At 33.6% G+C, this 16,647-nt stretch overlaps 1 protein-coding gene across 1 annotated transcript in view; it reads left to right on the forward strand.

Annotated features, from left to right (window-relative positions):
* LOC139525462 (ranBP-type and C3HC4-type zinc finger-containing protein 1-like) overlaps nucleotides 1-16,647 on the forward strand; it is a 219,007-nt gene that overhangs the window by 184,730 nt on the left and 17,630 nt on the right. The window contains exon 11 of the mRNA XM_071320813.1: nucleotides 1,200-1,343. Coding sequence (XP_071176914.1) covers nucleotides 1,200-1,343 — 144 coding nt within the window. The remainder of the gene's footprint in view (nucleotides 1-1,199; nucleotides 1,344-16,647) is intronic.

Here is a 16,647-nt window from a genome sequence, read left to right on the forward strand (position 1 = left end):
CAAAAAGATATTCTTGTGGTCCTTTAAAATGCTGATTGTATTAATGTTTAATTGATCACAGCATATCTATTTTTAGAATTTAAATATTCTTCTTCTGCCACTTTTATTTCTTGCTTGTCACTTTTGTTTTGCAAGATGTCGCTTTGATGTTTGGTATATGATATTGGATAATTTATACGCTTTTAAAACTAACCCTGTTTAACCGTATACTTTTCTTTGTTAGAGTTATCTCCCTGAACACTGTTTTTCCTGTGAGTGCATCTACTCTGTAAACGTCAAATATTTTTTTTTTATTAGTTCAACCTTTATAGCATCTAAATATTTGTACTAAGATACGATTTTGAAAATTGTATTCATTGTGTTGACCAGCTATCCTACACATCTTGATTGATTCACATTATGCATCACCCTGTTTACACGCACACTATCGGTTTGCGTTCACAAAAATTCCGGATGAAATGTCAATAAATCACTTTAGGTAGGTAGTTTGACTTCCAAATTCAACTATTAGATTAAAATTTGTGATGACGCAAATGCGTATTCTTATCCAGAATATCAGTGCGTACTATGCTTTCTATTTCTTGCCCCAAGATACCAAGTTCATGCATAAATATTACTGTCACTCGCGAATGCGAATTTTCGCTTTTACTATCTAAATGTGTTTGCGTCTGACCATTCTGCTTTTTGTAAAATACGAGAAATAGGTACTGCATTCATCTTTGCTTTAGAAACTGATGCAGATCTAACGCTGTAAGCTTTGAAAATTGTTGTGTCAATATTAGCTTTTGCAATTACTATTTTTATCCATCTAGAAATTGTATCTCTTGAAACAGGCTGATGTGGTTTCACATGTTAAACTTTAAAGTAACAGTTCATGTTTCCCTCTAAACAATTTGGTACGAAATACATATTCTTTATACAAATTATATACACAAAGTTTCATATCGCTTATCCCAAACCAGGAACGTCGTCACTAGTCATTTATCTTAATGGTCAACTTATGGAGACACATTATAAAAAGAATGTTTTATAAAGTTTAAGTTTAATCACAATTTTATCTAGATTGGTGATAAACAATATATATATATATATATATATTATGGGTGTCTTTTATCGGTGGGGTGTTGTGTGATTGGCGTTTACCTCATTTTCTCCTTTTATTCGTAAATGTTTATGAAAATGTTAAATATTCATTTCAGGACATGGTTAATAAAGGGGATGCAATGCATTGCCCTCAATGCAAAGTTATATTACAGAAAAAAGATGGGTGTGATTGGATAAAATGTTCAATATGCAAAACGGAAATATGTTGGGTGACGAAAGGACCAAGATGGGGACCCGATGTAAGTTTATATTTGACAAGTTAAGTGAGTAACTTATTACTTAATTTACTAGCACTAGGTCGATACCGCTGCTGGTGGTTCACGTTTCTCCAACATTTGATATTTTTGTATATAGGTAAATAATTTCTATGATGAAATTAACATGTTCACGTATTTTATATAAGCGAATATTATGTAGCACAAATTCACTTTTGAATATTATGTCGGATTTATTATAAAAAACTGAGTCAAAATTGGAAACAAATTACCAAAGAGCACTTAACTTTTAACGACGAAACTTGTTTATATTGGCATACAAATTGTCATTATAAAGAACTATGCACAGAAAACTGCTGTAAATCGTTGACACATTAATAGAAAAAAGGTAAACTTGTGCATGGATCTTTCTGAAATGGTACGATTTTGGGGGTTATGGCCCGAACTGTTTAGGAATAAGGGACCAAAAAGGGACCAACACAATACTTTTCTAATACTTTGTATAAATTGCTTATTTCTTGATCAATTTCAATGAGGTTTTATTCTTGAATTCTTGGGGTTCTTTAATATGCTGAAACTAACCGTGTATTATTTTTATACGACCGCAAAAAGTGAAAAAATTTTGGTCGTATATTGGTATCACGTTGGCGTCGTCGTCTGCGTCGTCGTCGTCGTCCCAATACTTTTAGTTTTCGCACTCTAACTTTAGTGAAAGTGAATACAAATCTATGAAATTTTATTTTGGTAGTTTTGATCCAAACATTTTAGGAATTAGGGGCCAAAAAGGGCCCAAATAAGCATTTTCTTGGTTTTCGCACTATAACTTTAGTTTAAGTAAATAGAAATCTATGAAATTTTGACACAAGGTTTATGACCACGAAAGGAAGGTTGGGATTGATTTTTGGAGTTTTGGTTCCAACAGTTTAGGAATAAGGGGCCAAAAAAAGGCCCAAATAAGCATTATTCTTGGTTTTCGCACCATAACTTTAGTTTACGTAAATAGAAATCAACGAAATTTACACACAAGGTTTATGACCACCGAAGAGAGGTTGGTATTGATTTTGGGAGTTGAGGTCCCAACAGTTTAGGAATTAGGTGGCCCAAATAAGCATTTTTCTTGGTTTTCGAACTATAACTTTATTGTAAGTAAATAGAAATCTATGAAATTTAAACACAAGGTTTATGACCATGAAAGAAAGGTTATGATTGATTTTGGGAGTTTTGGTCCTAACAGTTTAGGAATAAGGGGTCCAAAGGGTCCAAAATTGAACTTTGTCTGATTTCATCAAAAATTCAATAATTGGGGTTCTTTGATATGCCGAATCTAACTGTGTATGTAGATTCTTAATTTTTGGTCCCGTTTTCAAATCGGTCTATATTAAGGTCCAAAGGGTCCAAAATTAAACTTAGTTTGATTTTAACAAAAATTGAATCCTTGGGGTTCTTTGATATGCTGAATCTAAAAATGTACTTAGATTTTTGATTATTGGCCCAGTTTTCAAGTTGGTCCAAATCGGGGTCCAAAATTAAACTTTGTTTGATTTCATCAAAGATTGAATAATTGGGGTTCTTTGATATGCCAAGTCTAACTGTGTATGTAGATTCTTAATTTTTGGTCCCGTTTTCAAATTGGTCTACATTAAAGTTCAAAGTGTCCAAAATTAAACATAGTTTGATTTTAACAAAAATTGAATTTTTGATTATGGGCCCAGTTTTCAAGTTGGTCCAAATCAGGATCCAAAATTAGTATATTAAGTATTGAGCAATATCAAGAAATTTTCAATTGCACAGTACTCAGCAATAGCAAGAAATCTTCAATTGCACAGTATTGTGCAATAGCAAGAAATTTTCAAATGCACAGTATTGCGAAATAGCAAGGAATCTTCAATTGCACAGTATTGTGCAATAGCAAGTATTTTCCTTTGCACAGTATTGTGCAATAGCAAGAAATATCTAATTGCACAATATTGTGCAATAGCAAAAAATTTCAATTGGAGTTATCTTTCTTTATCCAGAATAGTAGTTGAATCAACTTAAATCATTGTTTTATACAATATACAATGTATATTCACTTTTACTACCAACTGATAAATTAAAACAAACTTTACCATTCAGTGATAACAAGCACTTTTTTTACATATTAATATTTTATGATGTATTTAAATGAGTAGTTATTGGTGCAAACTTCATTAGAAAGGAGTAAGTTCGGTAAGGGCCATATTTGGCCCCAATTATAAAGTTCATAGTTACAAGACAATAAATGCTTTATGTTGTCTTAAAGACATGTGAGAAAGTTAAACAGAACTGTTTTTGTCAAAGTTTAATTCTAACACGTTGATTTCTACATCCCAAAAAGGTCAAGATAAGGGATTTTTGTGAAATTTGACAAAATCAGCTGAAATTTCAACCAAATAAAGGACCAGGAAACATAGAGCGCAGGCGTCGACAAGCTTAATATTCAAGTAAGACATGTGAAATGTCTTCACAAACATTATTTTAAAAGATCTTTGTTGTCGACGTATGCGCTCTATGTTTCCTGTCCAATAATCTATGGAAATTTACCCATTTTCATTAATTTTTTCGTGAAAATCAATATGAGTACAACTTGTGACGTCATAATGAAACTCAGAAACGTGAAATTTTCAATAAAATGGCTTATATCCTATCTAGTCAATGTATTAGCTATAATTTATCGTGATATTGGTCAATAAATCCGAATTTGAAATTGACGCTAAAAAAGGGGGCCATTTTAGGACCTTATCGAACATACTTCTTTGAATTGAGATCGGTTTTGGAATAAAGGAAAGGGGGATGTGAAAAAAAAATTGGGGGGGGGGGGGGTAAATTTTTCTCATTTTAGATTTCATAAATAAAAAGAAAATTTCTTCACAAACATTTTTTGAGAGGATTAATATTCAACAGCATAGTGTATTGCTCAAAGGCAAAACAAAAATTTTAAGTTCATTAGACCACATTCATTCTGTGTCAGAAACCTATGATGTGTCAACTATTTAATCACAATCAAAATTTAGAGCTGAATCCAGCTTGAATGTTTTGTCCATACTTTCCCCAACCGTTCAGGATTCAACCTCTGCGGTCGTATAAAGCTGCGCCCTGCGGAGCATCTGGTTGGAATTTAGTCTCAGTTTTTAAATTGTATAAAAAAAAGAAGATGTGGTATGATTGCAATGAGACAACTATCCACAAAAGACCAAAATGACATGAAGTCCAAAATTAAACTTTGTTTGATTTCATCAAAAATTGAATTATCAAGGATCTTTGATATGCCGAATCTAACCGTGTATTGAGATTTTTTATTTTGGTTCCCGTTTTCAAATTGGTCTACATTAAGGTCCAAAGTGTCCGAATTGAAACTTAGTTTGATTTTAATGATCAAAGAGCTGAATAGCTCTGAGGGGAAAGACGGCCTTTGTTTCGGTTATTTATTTATTTATTTACAAGATTGATCGTTTATATAAATATACAGTGTTAATTTCCATTGTTTAGGTTTAACCCAAGCGTACATTTTAGATAAATAAATTGAATGAACACTACGGTTCCTAATTTGTGCATTGGGATTAAAAATTCGTATTTATCATTACTTTCTTTTGTTTACAACTCTGTCTTGTGTTGTTCTGGTCGTACTATTTCAAATATTCAATTTCATGACTGTATCATGTGTTTCCATAAGTTTACCATAGTACTATCATATGGTTGGGTTAAAAAAAATGGTAAACTAGTTTTTAGTGTTTTAAAGTCTAATCTTACCGTTTTAATTTATTGACATAATATAACTGCACGACTCGATTCTCAATTATATGTGGTAAGATAATCGTTGCAAAGAATCCTGCTCAAACTTTAGTGAAAGACGGGTTTAACTAAATGCATTGTTGCGAGAGTTTATATTCTTTGTTGAAGGCAATTGTAGTGACCTGCAATACAAGTACCATTCAATTGAGTTTAGTTATATGTCTTGTGTTTCTGTCTCTGTCCTAGGTTTTCTATATTTTGCATGTGTAGTGCATCATGACATAAGACATTGTTACGTGTACCATGATGAGCTTTCGTGCAAGACTGCTGTGTGTATTTTTTACATGGAACATTTGATCAGACTTTGACTTTTGACTCCTGACCTACATGTATGCACGTTGGGTGTGTCATCATGTTGCATTGTGTTTATCGGTATATTACCTTGACCTCAAAATATAATGTTCAATTGACCTTGCTTCTAAATATGTGGCATGTAGATGTGTTGTCATAAGATGATGAGTCTATTGGCACGAAAAACTTCATGTGAGCTTGACCTTTGCCCTCAATGTAAAACTTGTATATTTTGTTTGAATTAAATGGAGAATTAACTGTATGATTGGCACTCGTACTACATCTTTTAGATATATTAGACATGTTAGATATATAGATATATTGTTAGTTTTGTGTACCAATATGACCCTTTTTCTCAAAATCCGCTTTGTGGGTTTTTTTTTAAAGGATGTCTTGACCAGACTATGACTTTTTGACTCTTGACCTTTGCATATTGGATGTGTCTCTTGGTATGATTACCTTGACGTCAAGTCAGGAGTCTCCTGTTAGTCTTGTATGTTTTTAATTGTAAGTTTATTATATGATTTGGAGTTTGAACTGGTACACATTTTGTTAAGGGCCATCTGAAGCCCGCCTCTAGGCGAGGGATTTTCTCGCTTTGTTGAAGATATAAAAAAGAAGATGTGGTATGATTGCCAATGAGACAACTATCCACAAAAGACCAAAATGACACAAACATTAACAACTATCAATGACTATAGGTCACCATACGGCCTTCAACAATGAGCAAAGCCCATACCGCATAGTCAGCTATTAGGACCCATTAGTGGCCTTTGACTGCTTTCTGCCTTTTTGACATGGTTACTGTCTCTTTTACACATTCCACATTTCCATTCTCAATTTTTAAATCCTTTAATTTCCATGAATATCAAGTAAGAAAATGTACTGCTTCAGTAGCATCGTATGCTGCCAGTTGTGATAGATAATGCAAAATGTTTCAATCATTTTACCTTAGATTTCATTTCATGGACATGTAGGTACATGGTTCTACATCATAAAAAGTCACACAGAAGGTATACGCATATCAATAAACTGAACTCAATGCTAAGAACCTTTAAAGTACACTTAGACAGAGAGCTCAATCTAGTGAAACACTTTGTTAAGTTGGTCACATTTAACTTGAAATATCACTGTCTGTTACCAAACTGCACCGAGATTCTGAAAAAAAAATGTGCAAGTTAAGTCTATTTAAAGAAGATTTCAATGGAAGTAAATAAGCTGATTACTGAAATAAATGCAAAATATGTCTATTAACCACAGATGCCCCTGCTTGTGAAAAAGATGAGTAGACTTCCACATATAGATGCAGGATTCACGTAATTTTGACCGTTTTGCGACCATAAGCATTGTGAATAATTTTCAAATCATTTGGTTGAGGCAAATTAAAGTTAAAGAACGGAAACAATAGATTTAGCAGTTTTCCTATCTCAAGGCTCCGGGTTGACATTTGTATCATTGGTACTCGTACCACAACTTTTTACATCTAAAAACTCATGAACAGTGACGCCATCGGGACCCAATATCGAACTTAATAGATCTGTGTTATGGGGTAATGTGAATCGCGTATAAGGTTCCTAACATTTGATTGAGTCAGACTTATTTATGAAAAAGAAACGAAAGAGTCAGCACTTCATATGTTTGTAAAGGGACATGATAACTCTTGAACGGTAAAATTGACACTTACAAATTTCAAACTTGATTTTGTGTTGAGGTGGGGATCCCGCTTACATGTTCAACCCCGCCTTATTCGGTATGTATGTGCCTGTGGTAAGTCAAGAGCCTGTAATTCAATGAATGTCGTTTTTTAGGTGTTACATACTTGTTTTTCCTTCATTTTTTGAATATTGTTTTACAACGTCATTTCAGTGCCTTTTATTGCTGACTATATGCGGTATTGACTTTTCTCATGGTTGAAAGCTGTATATGACCTATAGTTGTTAGTGTTTGTGTCATCTGGTCTTTTGTGGAGAGTTATCATTGGCACTCATGTCACATAAGGGGGAGGGTTGGGATCCCGCTAACATGTTTAATCCTGCCTTATTTTATATGCACGTGCCTATCTTGTTTTTCGTTTATTTTTTGTACATAAATTAGACCGTTTGTTTTCTCGTTTGAATTGTTTTATATTGTTATGTCGGTGCCTTCAATAGCTGACTTTGCGGTATGAACCTTCCTCATTGTTGAAGACCATGTGGTGACCTAGGCTACATTGTATAATTGTTAATTTCTGTGTCATTTAGTCTCTTGTGGAGAGTTCTCACTGGCACTCATGCACGAGCTTCTTTTATATATCATGTATATTGTGTATATTAAGTTTCGTAGTATTTGGTAGAGGCAAACTAAAGTTAGGAGAGCGGAACCCGTTTTTATTGGATGTTCGGGACAGACAGACTAGTGTAACTCTTTATGCCCCTTAATCATGGCGCCAACACAGAAGTTCTGACTATTGTGCTGGTGATACACATCCCACTAGCACTGTCATTAACACATGTACACATAATTTTATTATAAAAATATTCAATCTTAATTTTGATTTCTTTATTTTTGGCCGAATGAGTATATGCATGCCCTTCACAATGACTGAACGAGTATCAAATTTGACTTTATTGTACATAATTATACATTTTATTATATTTTATAACCTTTTTTTCAACTAATTAAAGCTTACCAACTTATTGATCATCGCTTTCCTTTTTATGTCTTTTAACATTCTGTTTTGAACAAAAAGATTTGTTACATATACTTCACATGTATTTCTTTCAAATCTGACATTATTACAAAGCCATTAAATAAAATTCAGTCGAACTTGATAATCAATGTGCAATCAAATATATATGCAAGTCGTCAACTGGTCAAGTGGCCAGATGCACATATCGTTAGCCATATAAACAACATGTCCTAATTGGGTGGTTTTAAAACTTCTAGCATAGGCGGATCCAGGGGGTGGCGCCCCCCCTTTTCGTGGGAAAAATTTGGTTGATTATATAGGGAAACATTGAAGCATGACTGGATCGAGCCCCCCTTAGGAAAAGTTCTGGATCCGCCACTGTCTAGACATATTTACGTAAATAAGGGATGAGTAAAAGAAAAACAAAACAAAACAAAACGAATGAATTAAATAAAAGGATGTTCGATATACAGTATACTTCGGTTTGTTTTTAAAAATCTATACGATGCTTTATCTTTATCTAGTTTCCTTATCAAAATAATTAAAATGAGAAGATAAATACCTTATAGCTTCCTTTACCGTCGATGCTAAAATGTTTAATGTTATAAAATAATTATAGCGTCTTTGACCTACTTTACCTTTTTATTCGGAGACTTGCGGTTATCTTCTGTTATGTTCAACGGGAACATTAGATTGATCTAGAATAGAACCCAGATGGAACCAAGAAGTTGGGTTGCCTTAACCAAACAACCCGGATGTTGAACCAGTTACCATGGTTTCGAACCAAAGAACCAAGGTTCAGAACCAGAAAACCCAGATGGAACCAAGGTTTAGAACCAGAGTGCCCGGATATAACCTAATTACATTCGGAATTCTCATGACTTTTTATACCTTCAATGTATTTTCCAAATCATTTATTTATTTAGTATATTTATATATAATTTACAAGATTGATCGTTTATATAAAAATACAGTGTTTAACGCGAGCGTACATTTTAAATGAACATGATGAATAAACGGAATGAAAACTACGGTTCCTTATTTGTGCATTGTGATTAAAAATTCGTATGTATAAGTAATTTCATTTGTTTCCAACTCTGTCTTGTATTGTTCTGGTCGTACTATTGCAAATATTAAATTTCATGACTGCATCAAGTGTTTCTATCAGTTTATCATAGTGCTATCACATGGTAAGGTTAGAAAATAATGGTTAACCCTAGTTTTAAGTGTTTTAATGTCTTATCTTACCGTTTTAATTTATTGACATAACTGCACGACCCGATTTACAATTAACAGTGGTATGATAATCGTTGCAAAGAATCCTGCTCAAACTTTTGTGAAAGACGGTTTTAACTTTGAAGTGTTGCGAGAGTTTATGTTCTATGTTGAAGGCACTTGTTTATAGTGACCTGTAATACAAGTACTGTTCCATTGAGTTTAGTTATATGTCTTCTGTTTCTGTCCCTGACCCATGTTTTCTGTATTTGGCATGTGTAGTGCATCATGACAAAAGACATTGTTACGTGTACCGTGATTAAATTTCATGTAGGACTGCTTTGTGAATTTTTGACACGAAACTTTTGACCAGACTATGACTTTTTGACTCTTGACCTATGCACTTTGTGTGTGTCATCATGATACAATGTTTTCCTTGTATAGTACCCTGACCTAAAAGTATAATTCTAAATTGACGTTGCTTCTGAATATGTAGAATGAAGATGTATTGTCGTAAGATATTGAGTCTTGTGGCACGAGAAACTTCATATGAACTTGACCTTTGCCCTCATTGTACAACTTGTATATTTTGTTTGAATTATATGGAGAATTGTCTGATTGCACTCATACCACATCTTCTTATATCTATAATAGATATACTTGTTAGTTTGGTGTACCACGATGACCCTTTCCTCAAAATCTGCTTGTGTTTTTTTTTTGTCATGGAACTCTTGACCAGTCTATGCCTTTTTGACTCTTGACCTATGCATATTGGGTGTTCCTCTGGGTATGATTACCTTGACAAAGTCAGGAGTCTCTGGTTTTTGTTAGTCTTGTATGTTTTTAATTGTAAGTTCGGCTTTATGTATTGGAGTTTGAACTAGTACACATTTTGTTTAGGGGCCACCTGAAGTCCGCCGCCGGGCGAGGGATTTTCTCACTTTGTTAAAAACCCATTGGTGCCCTTTGACTGCTTTTTGCTCTTTTGTCATGTTACTGTTTCTTTAACACATTTCACATTTCCATTCTCAATTTTTGAATTGAAGAATGTTTTGATATCTTTTAATTGCCGTGAAAAATTAGAGAGAACATTTGCTGCTTCAGTAACACAAATTGCTGCCAGTTGTGATAGATAATTCAAAATGTTTCAATCATTTTACCTTGGATTTCATTTCATGGACATGAAGATATGGATAGTCTGTTTAAGCATCTTATAAAATCACACAGAAGGTATACGCATATCAATAAACTGAACTCAGTGCGAAGAACCTTTAAAGTACACTTAGACATAGAGCTCAATCTAGTGAAACACTTTTTTATGCTGGTCACTGTCTGTTATCAAACTGCATCGCAATCCTAAAAAAATATGCAAGTTAATTCTAATAGAAGTAGAATCCAAAGGAAGTGAATAAACTGTTTACTGAAATAAATGTACAATATTTCTGTGGGCCACAGATGCCCCTGCTTGTGAAAAAAAACCCACAAGTAAACTTCCACATATAGAGTCAAACTTATTAAAAAAAAATCGAAAACCAAAAATTCAGCATTTCTTTGTTTTTACAGGAACATGATAACTCATGAACGGTAAAAGTGACGCTACCAAATTTCAAATTATTTTTTTTATTTGGAAATAAACATTGTCCCAGATTAAGGAGATGGCGGAGACCCCGCTAACATGTTCAACCCCGCCTTATTCAGTATGCATGTGCCTGTCGCAAGTCAGGAGCCTATACATTTGTCCGTTTCTTTTCTCGTTTGAATTTCGTTTTATCGTGTGTCTTATGTTGTGATTTTATAATATTGTTTCATCCCGCTGCAAATGTTTGCACCTGTCCTAAGTCAGGAATCTGATGTACATTAGTTGTCGTTTGTTTAGGTAATTTATACGTGTTTCTCGTATCTCGTTTTCTATATAGATCAGACCGTTGGTTTCCCGTTTGAATGGTTTTACACTAGCAATTTTGGGGCCCTTAACAGCTTGTAGTTCAGTGTGAGTCAAGGCTCCGTGTTGAAGGCCGTTCATTGACCTATAATGGTTTACTTTTATAAATTGTTATTTGGATGGAGAGTTGTCTCATTGGCACTCATACAAGAAGGCCGTATTGTGACATATAGTTGTTAATTTCTGTGTCATCTTGTCTGTTGTGGTGAGTTTTTCTTTGGCACCCATGCCACATTAGATGGAGGGTGGTGATTCCGCTAGCATGTTTAATCCGCCTCATTCTATTTTTTTATATGTGTCTGTCCCAAGTCAGGAGACTGTAATTCATAGTTGTCGTTTTTTCATGTGTTACATATTTGTTTTTGTTCATTTTTTGTATATAAATTTGTCCGTCTCTTTTCTCGTTTGAATTGTTTTACATGTCATATCGGTACCTTTTATAGCTGACTATGCGGTATGGACTTTGCTCATTGTTGAGGGCCGTAGGGTGACTTATAGCGGTTAATTTCTGTGCCATCTAGTCTTTTGTGGAAAGTTCTTATTGGCACTCATGCCACATCTTCTTTTTAATTTTGTGTATAAGTTTTGTAGTATTTGTTCGAGGTAACTAAAGTTAAGAGAACGGAACCCTTTTATTTTTTTGACGTTCGGGACTAACGGACTAGAGTAACTCTATAAGCCCCTTTACTATGGTACCAACACAGAAGTTCTGACTATTGTGCTGGTGCTACTCATCCCACTAGCACTTTCATTAACACACACACAATCTTATTATTAAAATATTCAATCTTAATTTTGATTTGATTATTTTGGGCCTATAATGAGTGTATGCATGCCTTTCACAAGTGGTATAAAATTTGACAAAATTGTACATATACATTTTTGTAATATTTTATAACTTATTTTTCAATTAAAAAAAGCTAACAAACTTCATTCGAACTTTAAATGTGCAATCAAATATATATGCAAGTCGTCAACTGGTCAAGTGGCTAGTATATATCGTTGGCCAATTAAACGACAGGTCCTAATTTTGTTGTTTTAAAACTTTTAGAAATATTAACGGAAATAAGGAATGAGCAAAGGTAAATAAATAAAAACAGAACGACTGATGTTCGCTATAATGTATATTTCGTTTTATTTTTAACATCTAAACGATGCTTTATTTTCATCTTGTTTTCCTAATCAAAATTATTAGAATGAGAAAATAAATACCTTACACACGGCTGGTAATCTACACACGCAGAACATTTGGTTCTGCAATGTAAACCGTGAGAGGATTTTCCGGTTGTGCTTGAGTCGAGCAATTGTCACCGCTTCGAAAGGTATATACATTTCTAAATCGCAATTTTCTTATTCGACTGATCAAAATATTGAAAATCGGAGAATGCTATGCTGTGGTGAATACTTTAACAAAGAGATACATATATCATTTACTGTTGTACGTGGAGTTGAACTCCTACAAAATTAGTTGCCGCACGAGAATTTGCCTAAAAAAGTGACATTTAAATTTTGAAAAGGTTCTAATTACAGACCCTCAAGTTCAAATTTACTTTTTATTCGGTTAATGGGTATGAATGTCGTTTTGGGCGGCGTGTACGCTGTCCGGTGTTGATTGACATCTTAATAAATCTAAAAACCTCATATTTTCATTATGTCATGCGTGAGGGGATCGGTTCTGATTGAGGACATCGGGAATGCGTGAGGGGACGTGAAATCATAATATTATATCTAAACTATGAGTCTTTGAAAGTAGGCCTAAATGTGGTCAGATTGTTCATGAAAAAACACATTTGTGTGCATAAACAAAATTAATGAGATAGAATTTTGAAATACATTGTGGGAAGATAGGTTTTACGGACAATAAAAGGAAAAATTTTATCAACGATTTGTTTCTAGCTACAAATAAAAGTAGAAAAATTTCATTTGAGCCCAGTATATATTTTTTTACTAAAAGAGTTAACTCCCCTTGTATTGCGTTTTTTTTTTAAATGGATCGCGAAAACACAAATTTTGATATTTGTTTGAATATTTTGATTTATAAAATACATCACACAAAGTTTTTTTGTATATGAATAAACAGTCTAACCAATAAATTGCAAATATGTCTCCATAAAAGCAACAGTAGTAAACAGTTGTCGAAATTCATAAATAACAAATTCGGACTACAAACTAAAACTGAGGAAACACATCAAATATAAGAGGAAAACTATGACACAACAGAAGCACAACATTAAACTTTAACACACACAGAAACGAATTACAATTTATCAATGGCTATTTTCCTGACTTGACATTTTAAGAAAAAATGATGGGATGAACCCGGTTTTGTGGCATGCCAAACCTCCCGCTTCTACCGCAATGGTAAATATATCATTTAAAGACAACATTACATGACAGGACTACAATACAAATAAATGAGAGAACATGTAGGACAGAGAGGCACTCCAATTAAAGCTAACAATATGTACCAGGTTTAAAAAAAATTATATGTAAGATGCGTCTTTCGTCCACAAAAGGCTTACCAGTGACGATCAGATCAGATGAAAAAAGTTCGAAAGCCAAGACAATTACATTGAGGACCAAAGGTCCAAAAGTTGTGCCTTATACGGATAGAGGTTCTGCCTGGAATAAGAACATCCTTGTTATTTCGAATAATTCATAATTTTGCAACCAGTGATGTTTTATAAAATGACTATATGATAAAATCGAAGTGGTGACTACCTTAACAATAAAAAAGGATACATAAAACAACCTAAACCAGCACATAAAAATTCACAGCCGAGTTAGCTAAAACCATAAACGCACAAAGTGACGTCACATAGGAATTTCTTAAACAATATCCCAAAAATAGGATAGACAGAATTCAGGATTAGATTTGCAATACTGATGTAACATTTGTCAATAACAATGAAAATTACAATATTAATTAATATCAAAGTGTGGTAGTAAACTATACCGATGATTTGCCCAAATCCACGAATTTGGACACATATTTGAAATTAATTGGTTAGACTTTTATTCTTAAAAAGAAAACTTGGTGATTTATTGTTATTTCAAAATTATATCTCATAATTTTTATTTATGCACACAAATTTCTTTTTTCATAAACAATCTAACCATATTAAGGCAACTTTCAACGACTGATAGCTTGTGTATAAAGATGTGACTTCAAGTCCCCTCACGCATTCACGATGTCCTCAATCAGAACCGATCCTCTCACGCATGACCACATGATATTTTTGGGATATTGTTTAAGTATGAGGTTTTTAGATTTACTAAGATGTCTATCAACACCGGACAGCGTCCACGCCGCCCAAAACGACATTCATACCCATTAACCGAATAAAAAGTAAATTTGAACTTGTAGGTCTGTTAATAGAACCATTTCAAAATCTAAATGTCACTTTTTAAGGCAAATTTTCGCGGAGCAACTGATTTTGTAAGAGTTCAACTCCACGTACAACAGTATATGATACATATATCTCTTTGTTAAAGTATTCACCACAGCATAGCATTCTCCGATTTTCAATATTTTGATCAGTCGAATAAGAAAATTGCGATTTAGAAATGTATATACCTTTCGAAGCGGTGACAATTGCTCGACTCAAGCACAACCGGAAAATCCTCTCACGGTTTACATTGCAGAACCAAATGTTCTGCGTGTGTAGATTACCAGCCGTGTTACAGGCAGCCTCTTTTACCGTCGATCCTGAAATGTTTAATGTTATAAACAATTTTAGCGTCTTTGACCTACTTTATCTTTTTATTCGGATACTTGTGGTTATCTTCTCCAAGTTCATAGGGAACATTAAAATAATCTAGAATAGAACCCAGATGGAACCAAGAAGTCGGGTTGCTATAACTAAACAACCCGGATGTTGAACCAGTTACCATGGTTTCGAACCAAAGAACCCGGGTAGAACCAAGGTTCAGAACCAAACAACCCAGATGGAACCAAGGTTTAGAACCTGAGTGCCCGGATAGAACCTTATTGCTTTCGGAATTCTCATGACTTTTTATACCTTCAACGTATTTTCCAAATCATTTATTTATTTAGTATATTTATATATAATTTATTTATTTATTTGGGGGAGGGGGGGGGTATCTTTTGATAGTCTTCATATAAAGAATGAAAAAAAGAGCAGCTAGAACATGTAAAAAGGTTGACAATATTGAAATCAGTAATTTCGTTTCCTTGGTTTAGGATTCAATTTGGACCATGGAAGAGATCTGCATCTTCTAAATCTAAACATTCGATTAAAGATGACAGTAAATTATCTAAAATTCAACTGAATTCTGTCATTTAAAAACAACTACAATATTTTTTGAAATCTTAATTGTGTACCACTGAACTGCAGGCTAGGGCCGTTTTCCATTTTTTGTGACAGTACTCTATAGCTAAGATTTTAATTTTTTTCTTAAGGACTGAAAAATCTATTCAGTTTTAAATTTCCATTGATAAAGTTCCCAGTTACAACTATCATCACATGGATACAGGTACTAATAAAAAACAATATGATCCTACATTTTGAAATATTTGTAAATTTCATGAATAAATAGGTTTAATCAACAAAATGCAACATTTTTTTATTTAATGTTTTTTTTTACCATTACAATGAATATGTTGGTACACAAAATTTAGTTTTAATGAAAGACTATGTCACATTTTAAGTGTTCAGATACATGTACATTAACTTTCATTTTAGTGGATAATTACTTATCAATTGAGGTGCTCCTGATTTGGAGGAAGATTCTCAAAACAGAATTTTACAGAAAAAAAATAAAAAAATCGTTTCTCTCCCCAAACACACGTATCCCCATGGTCTTTGTTTACTTTGAAAGTTGTTGACCTACAAATTAAAGTATTGCATGTTTGAATCACCAACAGCAATTATAATTATTCTTAAATTTAACAAATACCAATTGTTAATTAGTGCACGAACTCTGAGAATGATTTAAATCACCAGTGAAGGATATCCCTCCTTCTGCGAAGTGTGTCATTCCCACAATGACGTCACTATTAAATATAATGTAGGTTGGATATATTTAGAATATCTCGTCATACTGATTTTTCCAGATTGTAAAAAGAATCTGAATAGTGTAAAGGAGAGCTCAAGATACGATAATTTCGCGAGAAACAGAAGGGAAATGTGTAAAAAAAAAAGTGTTTACAGTTCATCTACAATGTATTCATGTGTGTGCCTCCTTCTCATCAATCTCAGTATAAAGATTTGTCGGGGGGTTTTCCACACTATACAAAGAAAATGAATGACGTGAGGGGATGTCACTCTGGTCAACCCCATAAGGGATTGACGGTTTGAAGCCGTCTTACCCCAAAATTTGAACCCTTTGGGTTCATTGATATGCTGAATGTAAACATGAATTTAGATTTTCTGATTATT

The sequence above is a fragment of the Mytilus edulis genome, chromosome 5 (assembly GCF_963676685.1).
Source record: "Mytilus edulis chromosome 5, xbMytEdul2.2, whole genome shotgun sequence".
In the NCBI taxonomy this organism is placed as follows: domain Eukaryota; kingdom Metazoa; phylum Mollusca; class Bivalvia; order Mytilida; family Mytilidae; genus Mytilus; species Mytilus edulis.